Genomic DNA, 13,580 nt, shown 5'->3' on the forward strand with positions numbered 1-13,580 from the left:
AAATAGGAGGTGTCTCTTCTGATTGATGATTGATTGGTGACTGATTGGGGAGTGATGATTGCCACCTGTAAGGAGAGAAAAGAACACACAGGATACACACACACAGGATACCTGTATCTGTAACACTCCCCCTCTTCCTCCTCCTGCTCTTCTCCTCCTGCTCCTCCCGCCATTCCTCCTCCCACTCTTCCTGCCCCCTCCTCCCACTCTTCCTGCCCCCTCCTCTCACTCTTCCTGCCCCCCCCTCCTCCCACTCTTCCTGCCCCCCCTCCTCCCACTCTTCCTGCCCCCCCCTCCTCCCACTCTTCCTGCCCCCCCCTCCTCCCACTCTTCCTGCCCCCTCCTCCCACTCTTCCTGCCCCCTCCTCCCACTCTTCCTGCCCCCTCCTCCCACTCTTCCTGCCCCCTCCTCCCACTCTTCCTGCCCCCTCCTCTCACTCTTCCTGCCCCCTCCTCCCACTCTTCCTGCCCCCTCCTCTCACTCTTCCTGCCCCCTCCTCCCTCTCTTCCTGCCCCCTCCTCCCACTCTTCCTGCCCCCTCCTCCCTCTCTTCCTGCCCCCTCCTCCCTCTCTTCCTGCCCCCTCCTCCCTCTCTTCCTGCCCCCTCCTCTCACTCTCTTATCTCTCTCTCTCCATCTCTCAATGAAATGTCAATTCAAAGGGGAGTTATTGGGAAACGTGTTTACATTTACCAAGGCAAGTGATATAAACAGTCACCATAGTGAACTAAATCTCTGTCTCTCTGTGTAGTTGATGCTGTAAGTGATATAAACAGTCACCGTAGTGAACTAAATCTCTGTCTCTCTGTGTAGTTGATGCTGTTTGGGTTCTTCCTGTGTCTGGATGCCTTCCTGTACGTGTTCACCCTGCTGCCTCTCAGAGTTCTATTGGCCCTCGTCCACCTACTGACCCTACCCTGCTGTGGTCTGAGGTAACACCTACACACACCTCATCAGACTACTGACTCTACCCTGCTGTGGTCTGAGGTAACACACCTACACACACCTCATCAGACTACTGCCCCTACCCTGCTGTGGTCTGAGGTAACACACCTACACACACCTCATCAGACTACTGCCCCTACCCTGCTGTGGTCTGAGGTAACACACCTACACACACCTCATCAGACTACTGCCCCTACCCTGCTGTGGTCTGAGGTAACACACCTACATACACCTCATCAGACTACTGACCCTACCCTGCTGTGGTCTGAGGTAACACACCTACACACACCTAATCAGACTACTGCCCCTACCCTGCTGTGGTCTGAGGTAACACACCTACACACACCTAATCAGACTACTGCCCCTACCCTGCTGTGGTCTGAGGTAACACACCTACACACACCTAATCAGACTACTGCCCCTACCCTGCTGTGGTCTGAGGAAACACACCTCATCAGACTACTGACCCTACCCTGCTGTGGTCTGAGGTAACACACCTACACACACCTAATCAGACTACTGCCCCTACCCTGCTGTGGTCTGAGGTAACACACCTACACACACCTCATCAGACTACTGACCCTACCCTGCTGTGGTCTGAGGTAACACACCTACACACACCTAATCAGACTACTGCCCCTACCCTGCTGTGGTCTGAGGTAACACACCTACACACACCTCATCAGACTACTGACCCTACCCTGTTGTGGTCTGAGGGAACACACCTACACACACCTCATCAGACTACTGACACTACCCTGCTGTGGTCTGAGGTAACACACCTACATACACCTCATCAGACTACTGACCCTACCCTGCTGTGGTCTGAGGTAACACACCTACACACACCTAATCAGACTACTGACCCTACCCTGCTGTGGTCTGAGGTAACACCTACACACACCTCATCAGACTACTGACCCTACCCTGCTGTGGTCTGAGGTAACAGCAACTGTCTCTGACCTATAGAATAGCATTGTGTTGTATATTACTATGTATATGAAACCCTGTTCAACTCATTCCAGGTGAAGCTGGTTGAGAGAATGCAAAGATTGTGCAAAGCTGTCATCAAGGCAAAGGGTGTCTACTTGATCAGTTTAACACTTTTTTGGTTCCTTCATGATTCCATATGTGTTATTTCATAGTTGTGATGTCTTCACTATTATTCCACAATGTAGAAAATAGTAAAAATAAAGAAAAACCCTGGAATGAGTAGGTGTTCTAGAACCCTGGAATGAGTAGGTGTTCTAGAACCCTGGAATGAGTAGGTGTTCTAGAACCCTGGAATGACTAGGTGTTCTAGAACCCTGGAATGACTAGGTGTTCTAGAACCCTGGAATGACTAGGTGTTCTAGAACCCTGGAATGACTAGGTGTTCTAGAACCCTGGAATGACTAGGTGTCCAAACTGTTGACTGGTACTGTATATATACTGTACATCTACTGTAAAAATGGACCTGATGCCACTCAACATTAAGGATATATTGGGGGTAAGGTCCTGAGATAGACTAGTGTCCTGTCTAGGGGGTGTCCTGGTACATCAAGCTGTCTCACTACAGAATCAGGAGACAGACTAGTGTCCTGTCTAGGGGGTGTCCTGTACATCAAGCTGTCTCCCTACAGAAACAGGAGACAGACTAGTGTCCTGTCTAGGGGGTGTCCTGGTACATCAAGCTGTCTCACTATAGAAACAGGAGATATACTAGTGTCCTGGTACATCAAGCTGTCTCACTACAGAAACAGGAGACAGACTAGTGTCCTGTCTAGGGGGTGTCCTGTACATCAATCATCAATTCATCATGCTAACTCTCCTCTCTCTCCTCCCCTCCACAGTGGGTCTCCTCTCCTCCAGCCAGCCCAGGTCTGTGATGTGTTGAAGGGTGTCATCATGGTGTTGTGTTACATCATGATGAGCTACGTGGATTACAGCATGATGTATCACCTGATCAGAGGACAGTCTGTCATCAAACTCTATATTATCTACAACATGCTGGAGGTAACACACTGAGACTACAGCATGATGTATCAACTGATCAGAGAACAGTCTGTCATCAAACTATATATCATCTAGAGGTAACACACTGAGATTACAGCATGATGTATCACCTGATCAGAGAACAGTCTGTCATCAAACTATATATCATCTAGAGGTAACACACTGAGATTACAGCATGATGTATCACCTGATCAGAGAACAGTCTGTCATCAAACTATATATCATCTAGAGGTAACACACTGAGATTACAGCATGATGTATCACCTGATCAGAGAACAGTCTGTCATCAAACTAGTACCTGCAGCTTTTAACACCTCACCTGTACCTGCAGCTTTTAATACCTCACCTGATCCTGCAGCTTTTAATACCTCACCTGTACCTGCAGCTTTAACACCTCACCTGTACCTGCAGCTTTTAATACCTCACCTGTACCTGCAGCTTTTAATACCTCACCTGATCCTGCAGCTTTTAATACCTCACCTGTACCTGCAGCTTTAACACCTCACCTGTACCTGCAGCTTTTAATACCTCACCTGATCCTGCAGCTTTTAATACCTCACCTGTACCTGCAGCTTTTAATACCTCACCTGTACCTGCAGCTTTTAATACCTCACCTGTACCTGCAGCTTTTAATACCTCACCTGTACCTGCAGCTTTTAATACCTCACCTGTACCTGCAGCTTTTAATACCTCACCTGTACCTGCAGCTTTTAATACCTCACCTGTACCTGCAGCTTTTAATACCTCACCTGAACCTGCAGCTTTTAATACCTCACCTGAACCTGCAGCTTTTAATACCTCACCTGTACCTGCAGCTTTTAATACCTCACCTGTACCTGCAGCTTTTAATACCTCACCTGTACCTGCAGCTTTTCATACCTCACCTGTACCTGCAGCTTTTAATACCTCACCTGTACCTGCAGCTTTTAATACCTCACCTGAACCTGCAGCTTTTAATACCTCACCTGTGTGTGTGTGTGTGTGTGTGTGTGTGTGTGTGTGTTCGTGTTTGTGTGTGTGTGTTCGTGTGTTCGTGTGTGTGTGTTCGTGTGTGTGTGTTCGTGTGTGTGTGTTCGTGTGTGTGTTCGTGTGTGTGTGTGTGTGTGTTCGTGTGTGTGTGTGTTCGTGTGTGTGAGTGTGTGTGTGTGTGTTCGTGTGTGTGTGATTGTGTGTGTGTGTTCCCTGCAGGTTGCAGACAGGTTGTTCTCTTCGTTTGGTCAGGACATTCTGGACGCTCTCTACTGGACCGCAACAGAACCTAAAGAGAAGAAGAGAGCTCATATAGGAGTTGTTCCTCACTTCCTCATGGCTGTTCTATATGTCTGTATCCTTACTGAACCTAAAGAGGAGAAGAGAGCTCATATAGGAGTTGTTCCTCACTTCCTCATGGCTGTTCTATATGTCTGTATCCTTACTGAACCTAAAGAGGAGAAGAGAGCTCATGTAGGAGTTGTTCCTCACTTCCTCATGGCTGTTCTATATGTCTGTATCCTTACTGAACCTAAAGAGGAAAAGAGAGCTCATATAGGAGTTGTTCCTCACTTCCTGTCTGTATCCTTACTGAACCTAAAGAGACGAAGAGAGCTCATATAGGAGTTGTTCCTCACTTCCTGTCTGTATCCTTACCTACTGAACCTAAAGAGGAGAAGAGAGCTCATATAGGAGATGTGCCTCACTTCCTGTGTCTGTATCCTTACTTAATGAACCTAAAGAGAGACGGTATAGGAGTTGTACCTCACTTCCTGTCTGTATCCTTACCTACTGAACCTAAAGAGGGACTATACAGGAGTTGTAGCTCTCTTCCTCATGGGGTGTGTACTATCAGATTGTTTTCCTGTGTGTGTAGTCAGGTTGTGTTGGTGTGTGTATCAGGCTGTTTTCCTGTGTGTGTAGTCAGGTTGTGTTGGTGTGTGTATCAGGCTGTTTTCCTGTGTGTGTAGTCAGGTTGTGTTGGTGTGTGTATCAGGCTGTTTTCCTGAGTGTGTAGTCAGGTTGTGTTGGTGTGTGTATCAGGCTGTTTTCCTGTGTGTGTAGTCAGGTTGTGTTGGTGTGTGTATCAGGCTGTTTTCCTGTGTGTGTAGTCAGGTTGTGTTGGTTTGTGTATCAGGCTGTTTTCCTGAGTGTGTAGTTAGGTTGTGTTGGTGTGTGTAGTCAGGTTGTGTTGGTTTGTGTATCAGGCTGTTTTCCTGTGTGTGTAGTCAGGTTGTGTTGGTGTGTGTAGTCAGGTTGTGTTGGTTTGTGTATCAGGCTGTTTTCCTGTGTGTGTAGTCAGGTTGTGTTGGTTTGTGTATCAGGCTGTTTTCCTGTGTGTGTAGTCAGGTTGTGTTGGTGTGTGTATCAGGCTGTTTTCCTGTGTGTGTAGTCAGGTTGTGTTGGTGTGTGTATCAGGCTGTTTTCCTGTGTGTGTAGTCAGGTTGTGTTGGTTTGTGTATCAGGCTGTTTTCCTGAGTGTGTAGTCAGGTTGTGTTGGTGTGTGTAGTCAGGTTGTGTTGGTGTGTGTATCAGGCTGTGTTGGTGTGTGTAGTCAGGCTGTTTTCCTGTGTGTGTAGTCAGGTTGTGTTGGTGTGTGTAGTCAGGTTGTGTTGGTGTGTGTAGTCAGGTTGTGTTGGTGTGTGTAGTCAGGCTGTGTTGGTGTGTGTATCAGGCTGTTTTCCTGTGTGTGTAGTCAGGCTGTGTTGGTGTGTGTAGTCAGGCTGTGTTGGTGTGTGTAGTCAGGTTGTGTTGGTGTGTGTATCAGGCTGTTTTCCTGAGTGCGTGTCAGTTCTTCATGCTATCCTCATCATGGTTCAGGCCACTACTCTGAACGTTGCCTTCAACTCTCACAACAAGTCTCTACTCACCATCATGATGTCTAACAATGTGAGTCCACACACACACACACTGAGACACACACGCACACACACACACTGAGACACACACGCACACACACACTGAGACACACACGCAGACACTGAGACACACACACACACTGAGACACTGAGACACCCACCCAGATCAGTGACTGTTGTGTTTCTCTGAGACACACTGAGACACCCACCCAGATCAGTGACTGTTGTGTTTCTCTGTAACACACTGAGACACACACACACGCACACACACACTGAGACACACACACTGAGACACACACAGACACTGAGACACACACACACAGACACTGAGACACCCACCCAGATCGGTGACTGTTGTGTTTCTCTGTAACACACTGAGACACTGAGACACCCACCCAGATCAGTGACTGTTGTGTTTCTCTGTAACACACTGAGACACACACACACAGACACTGAGACACACACACACACACAGACACTGAGACACCCACCCAGATCAGTGACTGTTGTGTTTCTCTGTAACACACTGAGACACCCACCCAGATCAGTGACTGTTGTGTTTCTCTGTAGTTCGTGGAGATCAAAGGAAGTGTGTTTAAGAAGTTTGAGAAGAACAACCTCTTTCAGATGTCTAACAGTGGTGAGTACAGCTACCTCTGACCCCCTGACCCCCTGACCTCTAACCCTTAACCTCTGACCTCTAACAACCTCTTTCAGATGTCTAACAGTAGTGAGTACAGCTACCTCTGACCCCCTGACCCCCTGACCTCGCCCTTCTGACCCCCTGACGCTTCTGTATGACCTCTGACCTCTAACCCTGGTGGTCTTATTCTGCCATTAAAACATTTTTATTCCATCTGGGTTGTTATTGAGGTAAATATAACAGTAATTCTGCTCTTCTCTCTCTCTCTCCCTCCATCACCCTCTCTCTCTCTCCATCACCCTACCTTCTCTCTCTATTACCTCCCCTCACCCCCTCTCTCTCCCCTCACCCCCTCTCTCTCCTCCCTCTCTCTCCCCTCACCCCCTCTCTCTCCCCTCACCCCCTCTCTCTCTATTACCTCCCCTCCTCCCCCATCTCTCTCTTTCTCTCTCTCCCCTCCTCTCTCTCTCCCCTCCTCCCTCTCTCTCTCCACAGACATAAAGGAGAGGTTCACTAACTATGTTCTGTTACTCATTGTCTGTCTACGGAACATGGAGCAGTTCTCATGGAACCCTGGTAACTACTGTCTGTCTGCCTGTCTGCCTGCCTGTCTGCCTGTCTGTCTTTCTGTCTGTCTGTTTATCTGGGGCCTAAAAGGTGTAACACTGTGGGGCCTAAAAGGTGTAACACTGTGGGGCCTAAAAGGTGTCACACCGTGGGGCCTAAAAGGTGTAACACCGTGGGGCCTAGAAGGTGTAACACTGTGGGGCCTAAAAGGTGTAACACTGTGGGGCCTAAAAGGTGTAACACTGTGGGGCCTAAAAGGTGTAACACTGTGGGGCCTAAAAGGTGTAACACTGTGGGGCCTAAAAGGTGTAACACTGTGGGGCCTAAAAGGTGTAACACTGTGGGGGCTAAAAGGTGTAACACTGTGGGGCCTAAAAGGTGTAACACTGTGGGGCCTAAAAGGTGTAACACTGTGGGGGCTAAAAGGTGTAACACTGTGGGGCCTAAAAGGTGTAACTGGTATTGACAATGGAAGGCTGCTGCTCTCTGACCCCATGTATAACATCTCCTGCCGTTGTGCCCTTGAGCAAGGCACTTAAACCCCCCCAGAGTTAATACTGCACTGACAGGCTGCTGAATAAAACCCTCCGTATGGAAAGAAACTGTGGTGTGTTAGAGTAGGACTGGGTTCTGGTGTGTTGGAGCAGGACTGGGTTCTGGTGTGTTGGAGCAGGACTGGGTTCTGGTGTGTTAGAGTAGGACTGGGTTCTGGTGTGTTGGAGCAGAACTGGGTTCTGGTGTGTTGGAGCAGGACTGGGTTCTGGTGTGTTAGAGTAGGACTGGGTTCTGGTGTGTTGGAGCAGGACTGGGTTCTGGTGTGTTAGAGTAGGACTGGGTTCTGGTGTGTTGGAGCAGGACTGGGTTCTGGTGTGTTAGAGTAGGACTGGGTTCTGGTGTGTTAGGGCAGGACTGGGTTCTGGTGTTAGAGTAGGACTGGGTTCTGGTGTGTTGGAGCAGGACTGGGTTCTGGTGTGTTAGAGTAGGACTGGGTTCTGGTGTGTTAGAGTAGGACTGGGTTCTGGTGTGTTAGAGTAGGACTGGGTTCTGGTGTGTTAGAGTAGGACTGGGTTCTGGTGTGTTGGAGCAGGACTGGGTTCTGGTGTGTTAGAGTAGGACTGGGTTCTGGTGTGTTAGGGCAGGACTGGGTTCTGGTGTTAGAGTAGGACTGGGTTCTGGTGTGTTGGAGCAGGACTGGGTTCTGGTGTGTTAGAGTAGGACTGGGTTCTGGTGTGTTAGAGTAGGACTGGGTTCTGGTGTGTTAGAGTAGGACTGGGTTCTGGTGTGTTAGAGTAGGACTGGGTTCTGGTGTGTTAGAGTAGGACTGGGTTCTGGTGTGTTAGAGTAGGACTGGGTTCTGGTGTGTTAGAGTAGGACTGGGTTCTGGTGTGTTAGAGTAGGACTGGGTTCTGGTGTGTTAGGGCAGGACTGGGTTCTGGTGTTAGAGTAGGACTGGATTCTGGTGTGTTAGAGTAGGACTGGGTTCTGGTGTGTTAGAGTAGGACTGGGTTCTGGTGTGTTAGAGTAGGACTGGGTTCTGGTGTGTTAGAGTAGGACTGGGTTCTGGTGTGTTAGAGCAGGACTGGGTTCTGGTGTGTTAGAGTAGGACTGGGTTCTGGTGTGTTAGAGTAGGACTGGGTTCTGGTGTGTTAGAGCAGGACTGGGTTCTGGTGTGTTAGAGTAGGACTGGGTTCTGGTGTGTTGGAGCAGGACTGGGTTCTGGTGTGTTGGAGCAGGACTGGGTTCTGGTGTGTTAGAGTAGGACTGGGTTCTGGTGTGTTAGAGTAGGACTGGGTTCTGGTGTGTTAGAGTAGGACTGGGTTCTGGTGTGTTGGAGTAGGACTGGGTTCTGGTGTGTTAGAGCAGGACTGGGTTCTGGTGTGTTAGAGCAGGACTGGGTTCTGGTGTGTTAGAGCAGGACTGGGTTCTGGTGTGTTAGAGCAGGACTGGGTTCTGGTGTGTTAGAGCAGGACTGGGTTCTGGTGTGTTAGAGCAGGACTGGGTTCTGGTGTGTTAGAGTAGGACTGGGTTCTGGTGTGTTAGAGTAGGACTGGGTTCTGGTGTGTTAGAGTAGGACTGGGTTCTGGTGTGTTGGAGCAGGACTGGGTTCTGGTGTGTTGGAGTAGGACTGGGTTCTGGTGTGTTGGAGTAGGACTGGGTTCTGGTGTGTTGGAGCAGGACTGGGTTCTGGTGTGTTGGAGTAGGACTGGGTTCTGGTGTGTTAGAGTAGGACTGGGTTCTGGTGTGTTAGAGTAGGACTGGGTTCTGGTGTGTTAGAGTAGGACTGGGTTCTGGTGTTAGAGCAGGACTGGGTTCTGGTGTGTTGGAGCAGGACTGGGTTCTGGTGTGTTAGAGTAGGACTGGGTTCTGGTGTGTTAGAGTAGGACTGGGTTCTGGTGTTAGAGCAGGACTGGGTTCTGGTGTGTTAGAGTAGGACTGGGTTCTGGTGTTAGAGTAGGACTGGGTTCTGGTGTTAGAGTAGGACTGGGTTCTGGTGTTAGAGTAGGACTGGGTTCTGGTGTTAGAGCAGGACTGGGTTCTGGTGTTAGAGTAGGACTGGGTTCTGGTGTGTTAGAGTAGGACTGGGTTCTGGTGTTAGAGCAGGACTGGGTTCTGGTGTGTTGGAGCAGGACTGGGTTCTGGTGTGTTAGGGCAGGACTGGGTTCTGGTGTGTTAGAGTAGGACTGGGTTCTGGTGTGTTGGAGTAGGACTGGGTTCTGGTGTGTTGGAGCAGGACTGGGTTCTGGTGTGTTAGAGTAGGACTGGGTTCTGGTGTGTTGGAGTAGGACTGGGTTCTGGTGTGTTGGAGCAGGACTGGGTTCTGGTGTGTTGGAGTAGGACTGGGTTCTGGTGTGTTAGAGTAGGACTGGGTTCTGGTGTGTTAGAGTAGGACTGGGTTCTGGTGTTAGAGCAGGACTGGGTTCTGGTGTGTTGGAGCAGGACTGGGTTCTGGTGTGTTAGAGTAGGACTGGGTTCTGGTGTGTTAGAGTAGGACTGGGTTCTGGTGTGTTAGAGTAGGACTGGGTTCTGGTGTGTTAGAGTAGGACTGGGTTCTGGTGTGTTGGAGCAGGACTGGGTTCTGGTGTGTTAGAGTAGGACTGGGTTCTGGTGTGTTGGAGTAGGACTGGGTTCTGGTGTGTTGGAGCAGGACTGGGTTCTGGTGTGTTGGAGTAGGACTGGGTTCTGGTGTGTTAGAGTAGGACTGGGTTCTGGTGTGTTAGAGTAGGACTGGGTTCTGGTGTTAGAGCAGGACTGGGTTCTGGTGTGTTGGAGCAGGACTGGGTTCTGGTGTGTTAGAGTAGGACTGGGTTCTGGTGTGTTAGAGTAGGACTGGGTTCTGGTGTGTTAGAGTAGGACTGGGTTCTGGTGTGTTAGAGTAGGACTGGGTTCTGGTGTGTTAGAGTAGGACTGGGTTCTGGTGTGTTGGAGCAGGACTGGGTTCTGGTGTGTTAGAGTAGGACTGGGTTCTGGTGTGTTAGAGTAGGACTGGGTTCTGGTGTGTTGGAGTAGGACTGGGTTCTGGTGTGTTAGAGTAGGACTGGGTTCTGGTGTGTTAGAGTAGGACTGGGTTCTGGTGTGTTAGAGTAGGACTGGGTTCTGGTGTGTTAGAGTAGGACTGGGTTCTGGTGTGTTGGAGTAGGACTGGGTTCTGGTGTGTTAGAGCAGGACTGGGTTCTGGTGTGTTAGGGAAGGACTGGGTTCTGGTGTATTAGGGCAGGACTGGGTTCTGGTGTGTTAGAGCAGGACTGGGTTCTGGTGTGTTAGGGAAGGACTGGGTTCTGGTGTGTTTGGGCAGGACTGGGTTCTGGTGTGTTGGAGCAGGACTGGGTTCTGGTGTGTTAGAGTAGGACTGGGTTCTGGTGTGTTGGAGTAGGACTGGGTTCTGGTGTGATAGAGTAGGACTGGGTTCTGGTGTGTTGGAGCAGGACTGGGTTCTGGTGTGTTAGAGTAGGACTGGGTTCTGGTGTGTTAGAGTAGGACTGGGTTCTGGTGTGTTGGAGCAGGACTGGGTTCTGGTGTGTTGGAGTAGGACTGGGTTCTGGTGTGTTAGAGTAGGACTGGGTTCTGGTGTGTTAGAGTAGGACTGGGTTCTGGTGTGTTGGAGTAGGACTGGGTTCTGGTGTGATAGAGTAGGACTGGGTTCTGGTGTGTTGGAGCAGGACTGGGTTCTGGTGTGTTAGAGTAGGACTGGGTTCTGGTGTGTTAGAGTAGGACTGGGTTCTGGTGTGTTGGAGCAGGACTGGGTTCTGGTGTGTTGGAGTAGGACTGGGTTCTGGTGTGATAGAGCAGGACTGGGTTCTGGTGTGTTGGAGCAGGACTGGGTTCTGGTGTGTTGGAGCAGGACTGGGTTCTGGTGTGTTGGGGCAGGACTGGGTTCTGGTGTGTTGGGGCAGGACTGGGTTCTGGTGTGTTGGAGCAGGACTGGGTTCTGGTGTGATAGAGCAGGACTGGGTTCTGGTGTGTTAGAGCAGGACTGGGTTCTGGTGTGTTAGAGTAGGACTGGGTTCTGGTGTGTTGGGGCAGGACTGGGTTCTGGTGTGTTGGGGCAGGACTGGGTTCTGGTGTGTTGGGGCAGGACTGGGTTCTGGTGTGTTGGAGCAGGACTGGGTTCTGGTGTGTTGGGGCAGGACTGGGTTCTGGTGTGTTGGGGCAGGACTGGGTTCTGGTGTGATAGAGCAGGACTGGGTTCTGGTGTGTTGGAGCAGGACTGGGTTCTGGTGTGTTGGGGCAGGACTGGGTTCTGGTGTGTTGGAGTAGGACTGGGTTCTGGTGTGTTAGAGCAGGACTGGGTTCTGGTGTGTTAGAGCAGGACTGGGTTCTGGTGTGTTAGAGTAGGACTGGGTTCTGGTGTGTTAGAGTAGGACTGGGTTCTGGTGTGTTAGAGTAGGACTGGGTTCTGGTGTGTTAGAGTAGGACTGGGTTCTGGTGTGTTGGAGTAGGACTGGGTTCTGGTGTGTTAGAGCAGGACTGGGTTCTGGTGTGTTAGAGCAGGACTGGGTTCTGGTGTGTTAGAGCAGGACTGGGTTCTGGTGTGTTAGAGCAGGACTGGGTTCTGGTGTGTTGGAGCAGGACTGGGTTCTGGTGTGTTAGAGCAGGACTGGGTTCTGGTGTGTTAGAGTAGGACTGGGTTCTGGTGTGTTGGAGTAGGACTGGGTTCTGGTGTGTTAGAGCAGGACTGGGTTCTGGTGTGTTGGGGCAGGACTGGGTTCTGGTGTGTTAGAGTAGGACTGGGTTCTGGTGTGTTGGGGCAGGACTGGGTTCTGGTGTGTTGGGGCAGGACTGGGTTCTGGTGTGTTGGGGCAGGACTGGGTTCTGGTGTGTTGGAGCAGGACTGGGTTCTGGTGTGTTGGGGCAGGACTGGGTTCTGGTGTGTTGGGGCAGGACTGGGTTCTGGTGTGATAGAGCAGGACTGGGTTCTGGTGTGTTGGAGCAGGACTGGGTTCTGGTGTGTTGGGGCAGGACTGGGTTCTGGTGTGTTGGAGTAGGACTGGGTTCTGGTGTGTTAGAGCAGGACTGGGTTCTGGTGTGTTAGAGTAGGACTGGGTTCTGGTGTGTTAGAGTAGGACTGGGTTCTGGTGTGTTAGAGTAGGACTGGGTTCTGGTGTGTTGGAGCAGGACTGGGTTCTGGTGTGTTGGGGCAGGACTGGGTTCTGGTGTGTTGGGGCAGGACTGGGTTCTGGTGTGATAGAGCAGGACTGGGTTCTGGTGTGTTGGAGCAGGACTGGGTTCTGGTGTGTTGGGGCAGGACTGGGTTCTGGTGTGTTGGAGTAGGACTGGGTTCTGGTGTGTTAGAGCAGGACTGGGTTCTGGTGTGTTAGAGTAGGACTGGGTTCTGGTGTGTTAGAGTAGGACTGGGTTCTGGTGTGTTGGAGTAGGACTGGGTTCTGGTGTGTTAGAGTAGGACTGGGTTCTGGTGTGTTAGAGCAGGACTGGGTTCTGGTGTGTTAGAGTAGGACTGGGTTCTGGTGTGTTGGAGTAGGACTGGGTTCTGGTGTGTTGGAGTAGGACTGGGTTCTGGTGTGTTAGAGCAGGACTGGGTTCTGGTGTGTTGGAGTAGGACTGGGTTCTGGTGTGTTAGAGCAGGACTGGGTTCTGGTGTGTTGGAGTAGGACTGGGTTCTGGTGTGTTGGAGTAGGACTGGGTTCTGGTGTGTTAGAGTAGGACTGAGTTCTGGTGTGTTGGAGTAGGACTGGGTTCTGGTGTGTTGGAGTAGGACTGGGTTCTGGTGTGTTAGAGCAGGACTGGGTTCTGGTGTGTTGGAGTAGGACTGGGTTCTGGTGTGTTGGAGTAGGACTGGGTTCTGGTGTGTTAGAGTAGGACTGGGTTCTGGTGTGTTAGAGTAGGACTGGGTTCTGGTGTGTTAGAGTAGGACTGGGTTCTGGTGTGTTAGAGTAGGACTGGGTTCTGGTGTGTTAGAGCAGGACTGGGTTCTGGTGTGTTAGAGTAGGACTGGGTTCTGGTGTGTTAGAGCAGGACTGGGTTCTGGTGTGTTAGAGCAGGACTGGGTTCGGGTGTGAGAGTAGGACTGGGTTCTGGTGTGTTGGAGTAGGACTGGGTTCTGGTGTGTAGGAGTAGGACTGGGTTCTGGTGTGTTAGAGTAGGACT

General features: G+C 50.7%; 1 protein-coding gene across 3 annotated transcripts in view; it reads left to right on the forward strand.

Annotated features, from left to right (window-relative positions):
* LOC110519477 (transmembrane anterior posterior transformation protein 1 homolog) overlaps window positions 1-13,580 on the forward strand; it is a 32,868-nt gene that overhangs the window by 3,371 nt on the left and 15,917 nt on the right. For 2 of the 3 annotated variants that reach the window (XM_036971955.1, XM_036971953.1), the window contains exons 3-8: window positions 813-931; window positions 2,777-2,939; window positions 4,128-4,344; window positions 5,701-5,798; window positions 6,338-6,407; window positions 6,906-6,986. In XM_036971955.1, coding sequence (XP_036827850.1) covers window positions 813-931; window positions 2,777-2,939; window positions 4,128-4,344; window positions 5,701-5,798; window positions 6,338-6,407; window positions 6,906-6,986 — 748 coding nt within the window. The remainder of the gene's footprint in view (window positions 1-812; window positions 932-2,776; window positions 2,940-4,127; window positions 4,345-5,700; window positions 5,799-6,337; window positions 6,408-6,905; window positions 6,987-13,580) is intronic. The other variant, XM_036971954.1, reaches the window with a different exon arrangement.

This window comes from Oncorhynchus mykiss, unplaced genomic scaffold (genome assembly GCF_013265735.2).
Source record: "Oncorhynchus mykiss isolate Arlee unplaced genomic scaffold, USDA_OmykA_1.1 un_scaffold_87, whole genome shotgun sequence".
NCBI classification, from domain to species: domain Eukaryota; kingdom Metazoa; phylum Chordata; class Actinopteri; order Salmoniformes; family Salmonidae; genus Oncorhynchus; species Oncorhynchus mykiss.